We start from the raw sequence: 16,777 nt of genomic DNA, 5'->3' as shown, positions 1-16,777 counted from the left end.
TCGGCGTAGAATGTTCGACGCGTAGAACATTCGGACCTCGAACAAGCAACACAATTCTCAAATTTACCAGAAAACTAAATCGCAGGAATAACAAAAGATGCCTCGCTCCCAGAAATCGAACCCTGGCTTTTCGCGTGGAAGGCAGGCCCGATAACCGCTAAGCCACGCGCTTGGTGCCTACTTGGCCAGCTGCGCGGACGGCAATATTCTGATATTTTTGAGCCGAGATTTGTGTGAGGTTCGTCAAAAACAAAAATGGGTATTTAAACTCGTTATTACCATTGTTTGCCTTTTCTTTCTTTCCTTTATTTTAACCTATCACGGTTTTGCTAACCCCTTCCCCGAATTGTTGATTCGAACACACCCATTGCATTGATCGCATTAATACAGAACGGCGGAAGAGAAACAAAAAGTGGAGGAGAGCGTGCTAGACTGTGCAGAAGGGACCTAAGACTGAACCAACACCACCTAGAACTATGAAGGCCTCCGAACGCCCCACTCTTGCTTCATCGTGGAACGTCATTTCCGTCAGACGACGCCAACTTAGCAATTGGACCCTGTATTGACCATACGACTACCAAGAGTTGAAGCCAGAAGCGAACACCAGCTCGTGACTATATTTCCTGAGCGTGCGCAGCAGCGTGGCTTGAGCACGAGCGCGTCGGCAACACCAATACACGTTGCATCCTCCGGTCCTCGTAGATCAAAACAAAACAGAAGCAAACATTGTAACCGTATAACAAAAGGTAAACAGCTATACACCCTAGGATAGGCAAAACAAAACGAAAACAATATATTATGGGGGTTGTTCAAATGTTTCATTGTAAGTTAGTCGGCGGTGTGGTAGTCTACTTCTTGCTGATCTTCTAACTATTGTTCTAACTGATGATGCCTGAGGAGCTGCCGCTTCACTTTCCGCTGGTAATGAATCTGGAGAAGTTGGTTGGCTTTGGTCCCGGTGATTAGGCGAAGGTGTCCTTCCCTGCACACTTGTAGGTTGCTGTGGTGAGACGATGTCATCCTCGAGGCTGCTGAATGTCTCAGGCGTTTTCAGCAAGTGACGGCGGTTCCTCCGGTAGGTCCTCTTAATATCTCTCTATAGCTTGTAGGAGGGTGGTCCAACGCAACCGGTGACCTTCGCTCTTACCAAGAGCTTGTTTGTCGCAGTTGAACAATATCACCTCTCTTGAGGTCCTTCAGCGACGCTTCGGTGGTCTCGTACTGCCTCTTCTTATGCACAGGGCTATTGGGGTCTGATGTGAAGTCTGGAGCTGTGTCCGGAGTTTTCTCCCACTCAGTTATTCTCCCAGAGACCGTCCGCCTAACAAAGCAGAAGATCGATGATTCAAAAGACCCAGATAAGAATCCTCCCCCGCGTTGTCGCATTTTTACAACGAAACGGCGAAGTTGTTGTGTGTTCTAGGATCTGGGAAATAATGCGTCCGCGGATGTGGACACAACACTCCCCATTGGTCGTGGCAAGAATGAATAATTAAAAATAAAAAAAGAGGGAGCAACCAGCGCGAGTCAGCCTTCCTTGGCATTATTAGATAAAGGCCCTAATCCCTTGTTATAATCTCTAGGCATCGTCCTCGATGTCGTCCTAGAAGTCGCCCTTGAGTTCCTTCTAGACTTCGTCCTCGAGGTCGTCCTAGAACTCCTTGAGGTCGTCCTAGAAGTCGTTTTTGAGGTCGCCCTTGAGGTCGTCCTAAAAATCGTTTTTGAGGTCGCCCTTGAGGTTGTTCTAGACGTCGTCCTCGAGGTCGTCCGAGAGATCGTCCTTTAGGCGTCGTCCTCGAGGTAGTCTTTGAAGTCGTCCTTGAGCTCGTCCTAGACGTCGTCCTTGTTGGCGCCCTAAACTTCTTCCTTGAGGTCGTCCTAGAAGTCATCCTTGAGGTCATCTTAGACGTCGTCCTCTAGGCATTGTCCTCAAGGTCGTCCTAGAAGTGGTGCTTGAGGTCGTCCTAGACATCGTCCTCTAGGCATCGTCCTAGACGTAGGCCTTTAGGCATCGTCCTAGACATAGACCTCTAGGCATCGTCCTAGACGTCGTGAAAATAACCGCTTCGCTGGTCCTTCATTTTCACGGGAAGTGGAAGTGCTCTACAATTTTTTCAAATTCCTCTCTGCAATTTGCACTCCTTTCTCCGCAAGACCGTTGGATTGCGGGAAGTGAGGACTTCATAAAAATCAAAAACTTTCGAAAAAAACCTAAACTCGTAAGACCAAAAATTGTGGACCGTTTTCTGTGCGAACCTGTGCTGGTATGCCGTGTCTTGCAAAACACGATGACAATGTTCGGATGACTGTTTGCGAAGAGGTTGCTTGAAGCGTTTCCACTTCTGGATAATTAGAGTAGGCGTCGAATGCTACTAATTGTTTCTACCATAAGCAAACAAATCAACACCAACGCGATACCACGGGTGGGAGGCACTTCGCGCATCATTATTATAGTGGCTCCTGGGGTTGCTGATATGCAAATTTTTTGCATGTCGTGCATCCGGCCACAAAGGATTCAGTGTCTCGTCATTTTTGGCTGGAGCACGAGCGCGTCAGTAACACCGATAGACGATACAGACCTGTGCCCGATGCCGAGCGTCCTTCGAAGCGTTGATTGGACACGAGGCCTAGCCGAACGTTGACGCAGCACTCGTGTCCAATCTGCGTCTTCGCTCGATCTCACTGTGATGTCGTCCAAATTCTACTGCACAGGGTTGGATCATACTAGCCGGTGTTCACTGAACACGTCTGATCGGACTCTTCTCAGCGCGGCGGGACGCGGCGCATAGTGGACGACGTCGGCGCGATTGCGCTCGAGACCTGAATCTAGAACGATGCAAGGGCAGCAAGGGGATTAGGAAGACGATGAGTGCCCGTCCTCAGCGCGGCAACCATAAACCTAACCCAATGGTGTGCTACTATACTATGTTTTAAGTCTACACGCACGCTACGAGCTGATGCGACTGATCAAGACAGCGTCCAAAGCTCAAGAGGCCTTTTCTGTGTCTGATTGGTTCGCCGATGATATATGACATGCACAGAAACCTGACAAACACCCCCTTAATGGTGCGCGTTATCGCTGTCTGCTTGGTGCCACCAGCTCGTGGAGCCGGCTGCTAAGTATAGCCACTTGAGTGTAGAAACACAGCTGGTTCCAGAGCCGATCAAGTGACTTTTGTCACTGTTTTATTGTTGTTAAACTAACATGTCTAATTCAGTAGGACTATGAAAACAAATTTGGCAGATTTTCTCCCGCATTTATTGGCAGCTGTAGCGAGCGAAACAGATGTAACTTGTGCTGTATGGGGAATGACATATTCATGGTACGCTTACTTCTGTAGAGTTACGTCTCTATGAAATAAACATTCCTTCGGATATCTTCCATTCGCTTAGATTGGATTCCTCAACTTCACGTTCCCGCGAAAACGGGACATAAGGTTTTTTCAAGGCCGAACGGCGGGACGATACCAAAGAACCTGTAAAGCTAGACTCTCCCGCCCAAAACGGTACATCTGGTCACTGTACCATTCCGTCGAGGACCGTAAATGTTAGGCTTGTTTTGTACTATTATTTTGCTTAAAACTTCCAAAATAATGCAAAATTCCGGAAGAACTTTTTTCTCCGTGATCCTATGTTCTATGAGCTCTGTTTCAACTCAAATTTCCAACCTGTCCGAAAATCATGTAGAAAATTTTATTAAGTAACATATCTAAAGGGCTGTTGCTTGGTAGTAAAAAAGTGCGTAGTTGTTACAAACTCGTGCCTCGACCTGAAAAACGATCTTTATAAATAAATATTTTTATTTTTCCAAAGAATGGGGCAGATTTAGGAAAACGTTGTTCAGTAGAAACCTTTTTCCTTGTTTAACTTGTGACCACCACGTATAAAAACACTGCCCTAAATGACTATTCTCGCAGACTTTCATATTTGTCTTAGTTTATGATGGTGTGCTGGGGAAATATTTCGGGGTATGCTGTGTATCCTCTATCATATAATTTTACATTCGTGTGCATTTTTCTCGGCAGTTTTCAAGCGGGGAAATTTCCTAAAATTAGGTCCTCTCGAAAATTAATTTGTTCCGAGTATTTACTTTTCTGCCTCGTTTGAATAATGTACTGAGAAACATAACCAAAGAAGAGCCTCACAACATACAATACTTCTTTTAAATGCCTAGCTTTTTTACCACTAAGCCCCAGCCTTTAAACTGTGCTACTTGATAAAATTTTCTGAACGCTCTGAAATAGCCGTCAGAAACCTGTACTGCATAACTTATATTATTACAGCAGCGAGACGTATTCAACATCTAAAGTGTTTTAGGACACTAACTATGTCTCAACGCAAAAGTCGGTTTGTTTTCTTGTGTTTTCTAAACTTCAGCACTGAAGATAGGTGCTGGTAGTACTGTGCATGAACGCATTTCCGAAGTGTGTGTTTAACCGTAGCCTCCTCTATACTCCCAAAGCCTGGCAGTTCGGCCACAGAGCCGTAGATCGCCCTGTCGCAGATATGGAGCGCGAGGATCTGGTCGCACAGAGCATTTCTCGGGCAGCCTGTAGTCAGCGCACAGCTTTTGCAGCGGCGAGGACCCGAGACATGGTTTTCAAACCCGACGAGAAAAGAAGCGGTAGCGCAGAAACGCGAGGAGCACTAGCGGACTTTCCATCGCTCAGGACAAGTGTGTTTCGGCGTCTCGCCGCAGCGAGGAGTCCGTTACATGGCTCTCCTCTCATCCGTTGCCTGCCGCTCTACCTTTTACCTTTCGGCGGCCGCGACTTGTGGCGATCTGCCAGGCTTTATCAGTACACATAGACGAGGCTATGGTCAAAGTTATTAGATTACCTAAGTTGTAGAACTCCCGCGGAGGGGGTACCCCCCTCGCTCACACCAATCCGCCAAGCGTCGATCGAAGTGCCATCTACATTTTCGTTTCATAACTATTCGTTTCCAAGAACCCGGCTGAAGCGCCAAATGGCGATCACAACGCCACCATTTATCCCGCAGCGGTCACTCAAGGAACTGCACGTAACACATATTTTGGCTTCAATTGGCCATTTCGGAGCCGAAACAGATACAATGGAAAGAGGTCACAGGGATGCCACTCCCGTGTCCCCAGCGGGCGCGCCGCAAAATTGCCCCGAAGTTAAGATGAGCCTAGGTCGGGACGTGCTACCTGAAATGGCCGCTCAGTCATGGTTGTATGAAAACAATATTAATTGTACTGCAAAACCTTACATTCTAAAGATTGTAGAAAACATCACGCGCCCCCCATTTTTGTACTAAACTCCAATAAAAGTTACAACAAAAAGAGTTTTTTTCCGTTGGTTTTTACGTTTCTAGTAACGTTGAAACGTACGTATCCTGATTCGGTTACCAAAGCAGCCGTCCGGCGGCGCGTCGAGCAACGCTTGGCGAGTCGTGGTGAGTGAGGGGGGGTACTGTTCGTGCATGCGGCGCCTATGAGCAGTTCCGTAACTGAGCTAATCTAATAACATTGGCTATGGTCTAACGCGTCCCCCTCGATTTCCGCCTGTTGACGTCATAAAAGTGTCATTCTGTCGCCGGCAGTGATCCTAGCGGTGTCACAACAGTGGTGGCGGATCCGGCAGACGCCTCTTCTGTAGGAAGTTCCTATCCAGCTTGACAGTTCGCGGGAGCTTCGGCAGCAAGGAGTTGGGGACGCCACGACGACAATGACACTCGCTTTCCCTCTCGTTCTATTCTTTTTTTTTTTCGGTATTTCTCAGCCTAATTGCCAGAATCGCGACATCCGCTAGAATGACACTCCGGCTTTTGTGGCGTCATTTGTTGCCATTTTGGGACCACTTTTGATATAGGGGCACCAAACACACCAATCGGAGACCCGTTTCGAACGCACACCATGATTGTGGTGCCTGAAAAACAAAATTGATTTTGAAACTTGTAGTAGAATTTGCCCACCTTTCCAACCATGTGTGTCTTGTATCCGAGACGTCTGAAGTGTTGTGGCATAAGAGTATAGTTAAGTGGCAAAGCCCATGGTTCCGCTGGCCTGATTACTTTATTTTGCATGCCTAGAAATAAAATATATATTTTGTATCGGCCAACTCTGACACGGAAAAACCGTTCTAAATAAGATGAATGTCGCCACATATAATGATATACAATTGTTCGCTCCCATTCATGCGTTCAGGTTGAATCGCGGAAGAGCGCTGCTTTATTATTTTATTACGCACATGGTCGCACACACACACATTTCTTCCGGCGCGCTCACCCATCGGTTCACTACTGCCAGGGTTCCCACTCTCAGTTTCTTCTCCCATTCGCGCGGTTTAACTGCAACCACGGCGCCCACGGCGCCGTGGTTGCAGTTTACCGGTCCAGTAAATCTTTTAGCAACCGGTCATTTTCCAAGATCACACTCAAAAGCCCTCTCACAAAGATCGTGTCTTTTAGATCGGTAGCTTCTTCTGAGCCGGTCGCACTCGTAGACGTTTCTTTGCTCATCCTTGGTTAGGCTTAATATCACTCGTCAAAGTTCGCACGGTTCGCATGGTTCGCACAGCTCACTCGGTTCGCACAGCTTGCTCGGTTCGCACAGTTCGCACTCCCGCCAGGCCAATATAGGTCATACCACTTCTGAAAAATGTTAGCTTACGTCAACGTTACTAAAACACTCAGTTGGAAAACTGCCATAGAGACTGCTCTGAAAAAGTGGCCCCAATTCGTCCACCAGAACCGACCTAATGGCGAACACAACGCCGCCATTTCTCCCAAAGCGGCCACTCGAGGAACTGCACGTGACGTCTATTTTGGCTTTAATCGGCCATTTTGGGCCGAAACAGATACAGCCGAAGAGGTTACAGAGGTGCCATCCCCGTCTCCCCAGCGGACGCGCCGCGTCGTACTACCGAAGTTAAAATGCACCTAGGTCGGGACGCGCTACCTGAAAGCACCGCTGAGGCACGGTTGTATAAAAACAATATTTGTTGTGCCGCAAAACCCTGCAAACTAAGGATTTTCAAAACGTCACGCGCCCTTCATTTTGTACAAAACTCCAATAAATTTCATAAAAAAGAGTGTTTTCCGATGTTTTTACGCAAAAACATGATTTCTAAAAGCTCAAGGTGACCACAGTACAGACAAACGATAAAGAGTGGCGCTGTTGTCGTATTTAGGTCGGTCTCGGTGGACGCCAGCGGCCCAGGTTTCGACGGCGAATTTCTCAACTGAGTGTTGTAGTAACGTTGGCTTACGTTGACGTACGCAGGATAGACTTAATTTATGTGGCTTATTTTCTCCAGCGCCTAATATTTTGACGATCCTTACATGAGAAGCGTTTTAGAGCAGAGCTCTTAGGCGGCCGTTTCCGGCTTGAGAGGCGTCGCCGTCGGCGTGGCCGTCGGTGTAACTGCGCGATGCGTTATGGTACGTTTGCCATAATAGCCAGTTTTCGTAGATCGTTTTCGCCGTCGCCCAACGCCCTCCGCAACTCACTCCGATACCCGAAACTCTTAAGCGAAGGCCGTCGGCACGCCAGCGCAGTAGCGACTTCTTCGTTGCGGAGGGCTGAGCGGAGGGGGAAGCGCGGTCTACGAAAACTCCCTAATGACGTCACACGTGACGTCACGAGGGTCACGAGTGACGTCACCGCGCGTTGCGTTATGGGTAGACTTCCCCTCTAAACTTAGCGGAAAAAAATTCCCGCTAAATTTAGCGAAAAAAATTTCCCACTACATTTAGAGGGAAATTTCCCCCGCTAAATATATCGGAAAAAATTCCCCACTAAATTTGGCGGAAAAAAATGTTCCGCTATAATTGCGCAAAAAAATTTTCACCCGAAATTTAGCGAGAAAATTTCCCCGCTAAATTTAGCGGGATTCTCTCTCCGCTAAATTTAGCGTGAAAATTCCCCACTAAGATCAGCGAAAAATTTTCCCCGCTAAATTTAGCGGAAAACTTTCCCTACTAAATGAAGCGCGAAAACAAGTTCCTAAATTTAGAAGGAAAGATTCCCCACAAAATATAGCGGAAAAATTTACCATGAAATTTAGAAGAAAATTTTCAGCTAAATTTAGCGAGAAAATTTTCCCGCTAAATTTAACGGAAAAAATTTCCCGCTAAATTTATCGGAAAAAACTCCCCGTTAAATTTAGCGGATAAAATCCTCTGCTAAATTTAGCGGAAATATTCCCCGCTAAATGTAGCGGAAAATATTTGCCGCTAAATTTACCGGAAACAATTCCCTGTTAAATTTAGCAAAACAATCCCCCTATATTTAGCGGAAAAATTTACCCGCTGAATTTAGCTGAAAAATATCCCAGCTGAATTTAGCAAAAAAAATTTTCCCCGCTTAATATAGCGGAAAATATTCCCGCTAAATTGAGGGGAAATTTTCCCGCTAAATATAGCTGGAAAAGTCCCCCCTAAATGGGAGGGAGGAATAGAGGATGAGGGTAGGCTACGGTAGAGGAGGAGGGGCATACCCTCCTCTCCGTACCTTCCCCTCCTCCTCCACAAGAGCTGCGCTCTAATTCGACGTTACAGGGGGCTTTCATTTTTTTATCCGCAATTCGGACCTAGTTTCTTGTACTTCATAATGGGGCTAAAGGGGCGATGTGCCCACGGATATTTAAGAAAATGAGAATTAATTGGGAGAAAGATATGTATTACTACGCATGTCAATCAAACTTGTACCATATTACATTTAGTTTTATTTTAAGCTCCATAAGCCGAGTGCGCATTAAACGCAGCCTATAAAATATTACTTGAAACAAACAAACTTTCGTGCAATGCTATACTCCGTTTCACTTTAGGTCCGAGTGCAGCGGACGCTACGATACAATAGGGCCAACCAAGCAGTGACACAAGCGCACTTTTGGCACCTGATTGGGTGATGCACTCCGTAACGCTGGACCTTTGCCGCTATTTGATTGGCTCTGTCGTTTCGTAGCGTACTCTGCGCTCGGACTTAAAATGAAACGAAGTATAGATGCCGCTCCAATACACCGGAAGACTTACGAGCACTCTAAACGAACAAGCCCGAGATATCAGGCAGTGCACCCTACCTATGTGAAAGGGATAACGGCCTGTCATGAGCGCGGCCCTCGAAGGCGTGCAAAGGGGCTGAACGTAGTGCTGGTTCAGAATAATGCCGTCTGCCGCCATCGCATCCATGTTTGGAGTGGGAATCTGAGACGAGCCATGAATGCTTGTGTCATCCCATCCCTATGAAGAAAAGGTATCTTATTAGAACATTCATAAAAAGGTTCTACTTTGTCATATAAAATCATATGCCGCTAAAAGGCGAAGATACAACTTCTAGGCAGCTATAACATGGCAGCTAGAAAACGCATATGAAATTCGTTGCAAGACAATAGAAGAATCTTTAACTCTCACAAAAATAATCGGATATTTCATAGGGGTGTAGGAACAAATTGTCCTGAAAGTAATGGTCCCAGAACAAATGGTCCCGGAACTGAGGGTCCCTAGTCCAAGGTAGGTAAATATGGTCCCGTGAGCAGATCATTTTGAAACTAAGATATATCTTGCAATACACTTCATCCGTTATGCAATCAATGGTTTCCTGAGGGAATCAAGGATCTAGTCTATATTTTGAGGCCGGTTACTTCAAAGAGTGGTCGGGTATTCAACTTTAGTTTATTCAAAATCGCCGGAATATTTTCTCCAACAGTTGTCTTTGCACTGTTAATTTAGTGACCTTATATAATATTATAGGAGTTACTGCTATTTTCGTATAAGGGGCTTTAGGATAGTTATGATAGAAGTGGGCTTTTGAAACGCAAAATGAGCACCTGTAGTGATACTCTTGTAGCCATGAAACACTTCCATCTCGTTATGACGAGTGGTGGTAGCACACATACCGAGAGGAGGTTGTTGCCTTTATAGGTGCATTAGGTTTGCATGCTTAATTGGTGTTCCTCCATGTCTCTCTAGCCAGATCAGCAACCACACTACCTAGATTTAAATATTTTTTTATGACAAGATGTTCACAAATCACACAATTTATTGACAAAACATATAAGGATGTGCATGACATATCACACCTGGTGCTCAGAACCGAATAGTGCGGCTGACACCTCGAAGGAATTCCTCCATCGTGTTTGCTCCCTGGTCGTACTGGGCGGAACGAGTCTGCAGTCGACGCATGCATCAGCATCAGACCTTTTTTTTTTTTTCGCCCTCTACTTCGGTAGTGCTCAGACAGACTCCTGAGCAATTGTTACGAAGACAGACGAAGCTTCCGCCCGTAAGGCGTCGATCGCCTTCCATACAGTCGGGTGGCTATGTCCGACTATGCTGCTGAACCTCCGGTTCCACGCCTTGCAGTGGTTTCTGGTGCGGTGACTGTCTTCTGCTGTGGCATCGTGCACGTTCCAAACTTCAGGGGGGAACCTGGCGGGTAGTCGACGCAGATCAATGTTGCCATCAGTTCGTGTGAGTTGACGAAAAGTTCCAGTCACATAACAACCATCAAAGTAGTCAAAGAGCTCGACGGTGTGATGCGGCATGATTGCACGCAGCAGGCGCATTCCGTCCTGGACATCATCCACAGGCAAAAAAGCAAGACCATCGAGCATCCCTATAAAGACTCGAAACGAGCCGTCCTCTTTGTAACAAGTAACCAATCCAAGTTCCTGGATTTTCCTCCACGTGGTTTGACATAGATGAAAGAAGCATGCTTTAATGCGTGTGTCCTCACCAAGGATTGCCTTAACAGCGTTCATTGTTCCTTTCTCGAAATCGGTCATGACGACATCGGGAGCGGGGCTCACTCCGAGCGACTCGCATTCCGACACAATAGCACTGAAAAGCTCTTCGTACGCCTCTTGAGTCTTCCTTGTCATAAAAGCGTAAACTACGGACACTGTGCATTCTCCCAGGGGCACAAGAATGACATACAATTGAAGAAATCCCTTCGGAGCTTGGTCAAAGTTGCTATCCATGAACCGTATGCTGCTTTCGGAAAGTAGTCTCAAGCATGGGGCGGTCGCGAAGACCAAGAGCCTTGCATCAGCATTGGGTCCATTCTCGTAAAAGAGGAACTTCTCAGGTACATGCCCCGCTGTCATCGTCCACAGAGCGTCGATTACAAGATCTCGAGGAGAGCTGGGGTTCGGAGGGTAAGCTAAGCGTCGCTGTTTGCGGATGGTCTTCTTCAGGCTGTCTTCACTTTTCATCATGGTCCTTTCTTCGTCCCGAAGATCTTGCGTCGCCTGTGTGACGACAGTTGCAGGCTTCTACTTTGACATCAAGGCCATTTCCTTCATGACGATACGTGTCTTCGCTACGTTAGTTGCACTCTCACTGAGAGGGTGGTCGTGCTCAGAACTTACTATAAAGTCTTCAGAATTCTCACTGGTAATAATCGATCCCTTGCAACCTTGACCACGCTTGGCGCATCGCCAACGAACGCCTGTCGTTACGTCTTTGTGACGGGTACGTCTTTGTGACGGGTATCACACTTTTCGCCCGCCCTTGTTGGACTTGATCGATTCCATCCTGAAAAATAAAAGTAATTAAACTACGGCCTTTCTGGGAGATGTCTTGAGTACAACGCTTAGTAAAATGTTTATATAATACTGCAGTCTATTACAACGTATAAAAATCACTTACCTTAATATAATGCGAGACCGTAAGAAAATATGGCAGATCCGGTAACTTCAGGTATCACTCGCTAACTGAAGCTGAATCGTCAAAGCCATCGTAGCGCCTCTCCGCAAAGTCTAGGAAACGAAAAAAGCAAGCGTGCAAAGCCCCCCCCCCCCCCCCCCCCCCCCTCCGCTCACGATCTCACCTTAGAGACAAGGTCACCATGCAACAATGGGGCAAGCTCCATGTGTGTTATGTAGGGTTCTGCGTTTTCGAAATATATTTTTGAGCAAAAGCGGAGGGTGCTTTTCGCAATTTATTTTTTAACAAAATTTCGGAGTTATACGGAGCTCTTTCTTAGGAAACACATAATTCGGAGTTTATCGGGGTTTAGTGGGTACAAATGGAACGTAAAAAACAACTGTATATGAACTGCAATCGAGCTGCATTCGATTGCCAAGTTACCATAGATCACCATAGAAGCTGCATCATTTTTTCTACGGGTTCAAAATATATTATTTTGTGACGCTTGCAGAACAAATTTGAAATAAAAACGAATATCAGCGTAAAACATCTCTGAACTTCCAAGAAAAATATAAAAACAAGTGAAGTTCGAACCCGTAAAATTTTTACTGGCGAGTGTTTCTGGATTTTATCGGATTTGTCCGAAAACGCAGAACCAATATTCATCTGGGACCATTTTTTCCTAGTTTGTACGTTGGACCATTAGTTCCGGGACCATTCACTCCGGGACCATTTATTCCGGGATTATTAGTTCCGGGACCATTTGTTCTCGGACCATTTGTTCCGTTTCCCATTTCATAGGCATCTATGACACGCCCCTGCTAATGTAATAAAATTAGCCATAAAAATGTTCTACCTGACCAAACTTCGAGCTTTAGAAGGCTAAAGAAACCAGTGGAAAACCTATAGGCAAGTATAGCATGCGGGCTAAAAAAAAACATTGTTCAAGCCATACATTATTTAGCAGGACATAAAACACAAGTGGCAGCTTCAAAGGCTCACCGCTCATTCACACTGGAAGCGGATCCGCCTTCGCAAAGCGGTTGCGAACGCGGTTGTATAAAGATCCAGTACAATTGCACGCGCACTCGATGACGTCAAGTGCGCGTGCAATTGTACTGGATCTTTATACAACCGCGTTCGCAACCGCTTTGCGAACGCGGATCCGCTTCCAGTGTGAATGTGCGGTTAGAGCGTGTCGGCTAGAAAAATCATGAAATAAGCTAAAAATATTATTTCCCAGAACATATAGTGTGAACAGTTAAAAAACTACTAAAAAACTATGGCAGCTATTGGGGAAACATAACAACTATACTCCTCTAGAAACTTAGTTGAAAAGTAAACAAACCCATTGGGACAAGAAAAAAGCGAGCTGGAACATGTCCAGCTCGCTTGCACCTTTGCATTTAAGTGCATTATAATTATGAATTATTTGTTTGTGCTTCTGATGCAGCGCTCGTCTGTCATAGCTGAACAGTGCTTCAGTGTTCGGCTGATGCTCGAGTTCACAATAAAGCACCGACTGAACATGAGTCAAAGCCAAACCCTGATGCAACACTCGTGTTCAATCTTCCCCACTCTTGATCAATAAGGATGACGTAAAATATTAAGTTCACAGGCCTTGTGATGGGAAAACAAGCTCTGTAGAAAACAAGCTGGGCAAGGTGCCCCATAATGTTCAATCTCCTCGACCATAGCGAGCAGGCTAAATTCGAACATAACCCCCTGCACGCCACCAGAAACTTTGGAATTATTCGGGAGTGGGGGGATGGCGATGATGGTAGTGGGGAAGAACGAGATTTTCTTCTCTCGTTCCCGTATTGTTCACTTATATTATTCTTTTTGCTCGCCTTCGTCGTACTCTCCATCAGCAATCTGTGTGCACCAAGTGACGCATCCGGAATTCGCAATTGAGGTCGCCGCATCTAGCATAAACACTGTTTGGAATGACGGCTGTCCGCTCTCCTTTTTGAGGGATGAGCACTGTCAGAGTTAACCTTATTGAAGGTGGGAGGAGCCTGCGGCGAAAAATGACCGGAAACACCCTCACCAGTATGGGGCAAAGTAGGTCCGCGTATGTTTTGTAGAATTCGAAGCCGATCACGTCAGGTTCCGGCGATTTGTTGCCCGATAGCTTCTTGGCGGCTCACTGCACCTCTGATTTTTGGTGGGAGCATTTATCAGGACTGCAGCACACACCTTGAGTCGAGTCGTTGGCGCAGATATATAAATACACTGCCACCGCTTTTATCTCGCGTGATTTCTCTTTTATTTATTTATTTATTTATTTTTCTTCATATTTACCTTTTCTGGCCCTAACTGTGCCTGCGGCTTCTAAAGTATAAAGGAGCGGTTATTTGGACTCAGGTTGAAAGCCACTGCGGTCACTTCCTGCGAGCGAAATTAAAGTTTTGTACTCGAAGCGACACGGATTTCTTCGCCATTAGGCACAGACACCAGGTACTTTCATGTCTCCATGGAGCTTGTCACGTCACATAAAAATTCCTCTTGGCCGCTATGCCGGCCGCGCCCGCGACATGAGTAGACCACCCCAGGGGACGCTCCGAAAAGGAACTCGCTAGGACTTGTTTTCTGCACTACAATCTTAAGCGTCTCAGACTACTGCACATGTAGAAGTTTGCTTGCTCTGGTGCGGAGCGCGATATCACGAAGAAAATACTAAGAAACAACAAGAATTCGAACGCCGTCGAAGCAGAGGACAAAGCTAAGACGCTAAGAGCTGAGCCAAAAGACACCGTTTCACGCGTTCCATAGTAAAAAGTACAAAAAAATCAGAAAATAACGCGTCGGGACGCCAGATGTTCTAATGTGACCAAGCAGAGATAAGAGACGCGTAGCCTAGTGGTGGTGGCATGTATCTGGCACTTTCGTTTGTCTTGCGGCGTTAAATCTAGCCGATTCTGGACGTCGAAAGCTGCTTTCCGTTCTTCAGATCTACACGACAAATAAAAGCTTAGCGAAGGTGTCATAAGTAGTGCGAGGCTCAGTTAAGTGAGCTTGTACAACCCAATATGAGGGCGCCACAGTGTGTTCAGAGATTCAGAGCAGGAGTCCTTTCATATACGCAAGTTTGTCAGCTTAAAAAAAAGAAAGAAAAAGATTGATGTGCGTATTTTTATACAGCTCTGCCTCAGTGGGCGTCTAGTGTCTCAGGTGTAGGAAGAAATTAGGCAGTGCAGCACAACCGGTAGCATGGGGTCTTTAACGTGCACCACGCAGTAGTGATACACAACCGCACGCCAGTACGATGCTCATCCAGACCAAAATGGGCAGGGGTGCGAATTGAAGCCAGCATCCCCAGGCCAGAATAGTGGGTAGACCTCAAGGCATCTAGCATTGAGCTCTACACACTATCCTTTCAATCAAAGCCAATCAGAGTTCGGCGTCGTTCTGACGTCACCGCCACTCCTGCGCAAGAAGCAGACGACCTGCTCTGCGCATAGTGTCACCGACGTGGCACGGCTTCCTTACAGGTGGCGCTTCACTCTGATTCGTTGGCTAAGCAGTAATGTGACCATAACGAAAACGAATGACGTTCCCGACAGAACTCGCGGTATGAGCGTCGCTATACAAGCGACTGTACAGAGTTTTCTGATCCAAAATTTCATTTTACGTGTGACGGTTATGTCAGGTATGGCAAAAGTACTGTCCATCTATCTTTTTAGAGCGCAGCTCTTTGGGCGCCCGTTTCCGACTTGAGCGACGCCGCCCACGGCGCAACCGCGCGTTGCATTATGGGACGTTTCCCGTAGTGACGTCACACGTGACGTCACGATCGTGCCCTTAGGATCGTGCCCCCCGCAAAGAGATGAAGACACCGAACTTTGGACACCTACCGCCATCGATGAGCGACGGCGGCAAGCCACGTATCTGGTTGCCGCCATTGCTGATAGATGGCGGCAGCCTTTCCACTCTGACTGGCCGACTTCCGGCCGGCCATTACTTTCCAGTGTATAGCCCTGCTGGTCTTCCTTCTTCACCAGAGTGGAAAGGCTGAAAGTTTTTCAAGTGATGCATAGTGAGGGTTAAGAAATTCCGCCTCAACTAATCGCATCTCAACTAATTCCGCATGCAGAAATTTCATCTTAACAAACGGTGTCTTAGCGAACTGCTCTTCAGCAAATAGCGTCAGTTCGAAATCAGATGGAGACTTTAGGAGATCACAACTGCGGGAGTTTCTTAGCCAAAGACGGCCTTTTGTCCTGTGCACGCCGCCCGTTTCGATGTCGCAGCTCTTCGGAAGAGGGAGGGAGCGGCAAGCGGCTGCACCCACAGGCTGTACCTATACAGAGCCTTGACAATGGGATTTAAGAAAGGCGTTTCATTCATAGTTCCTGGAAAAAAATAAAATTTCTTACGCACGTGTTTTCTCTCTTTCTTTTTTTTTTTTTCTTTTTAAGAATCGGTTTCTAGAATTTAAAACTTGGAACCCAATTGAATTTTAGGGGAGCTGCCAGTTAAAACGCGCGCGTGAGTATTTGAGTTGTTTCATACCAAGTCATCTGCGAGAATAAAAACGATGTGAGGTGGTTTCGTTTGGTCGGCATTCTCTCCCGCTGACACCCCGGCTAGAGCTAAAAGGAAAAAGGTGATCATTCTGTAACAAGGAACAAACATTTAAAAGTGCATGTGAGGATTTGACTTTAGAATAACCAAATATCTAGCCAATGAGCATCATATCAATTTTTCACCCCACTTATAAAAGCAGAATCGCTCAACATTAAACAAATATTTCTAAAAAGGGTGACTGCAGAAGAAGGACACTTTCATTCCTACTTCCATGTTCCAAACAAAATATGAAACACTTCGGATAAGAACCTTCTAAAGTAACAAACATTTAGATTTTCCGAATTGCCTACAAATACATCTTAGTAGGTCGTCAAGGAAGAAAAATTGCGTTCGTATGAACTGCCGGGTATATTGCAGAATACTTTCGAAAATCCTAAAAATAGGGTGGTTTAGAAATAAAAATTAAACACTTTCCGGTTACAACCTGCCAGCAACAATAAACGTCAGGAATTGCAAAAAAAAACAAAAAAAACACTAATCAGCTTAAGTAACTAAAATTTATTTATGTGCTTTTTTTTTTAATAGTGAAGATAGGCATGTGGTTCCACTTATAACCCTCCTGAGCATTGTCGAG

The 16,777-nt window shown here is 46.1% G+C and overlaps 1 protein-coding gene across 1 annotated transcript in view; it reads right to left on the bottom strand.

Moving 5' to 3' along the window:
• The window catches only part of LOC115312639 (arylsulfatase B-like), a 45,526-nt gene extending 29,296 nt beyond the window's left edge, over window positions 1–16,230 (bottom strand). The window contains exons 1-3 of the mRNA XM_042288521.1: window positions 16,129–16,230; window positions 9,045–9,204; window positions 5,938–6,050 (exon numbers count right to left, since the gene is read on the bottom strand). Of these exons, the coding sequence (XP_042144455.1) occupies window positions 5,938–6,050; window positions 9,045–9,204; window positions 16,129–16,230 (375 nt within the window). The remainder of the gene's footprint in view (window positions 1–5,937; window positions 6,051–9,044; window positions 9,205–16,128) is intronic.
• Window positions 16,231–16,777: the final 547 nt, after the last annotated feature.

This window comes from Ixodes scapularis, unplaced genomic scaffold (genome assembly GCF_016920785.2).
Source record: "Ixodes scapularis isolate PalLabHiFi unplaced genomic scaffold, ASM1692078v2 PGA_scaffold10__122_contigs__length_95168666, whole genome shotgun sequence".
NCBI lineage: Eukaryota > Metazoa > Arthropoda > Arachnida > Ixodida > Ixodidae > Ixodes > Ixodes scapularis.
The sequence above is the reverse complement of the archived record's forward strand: the minus strand, read 5'-3'. Positions and strand labels throughout refer to the sequence as shown.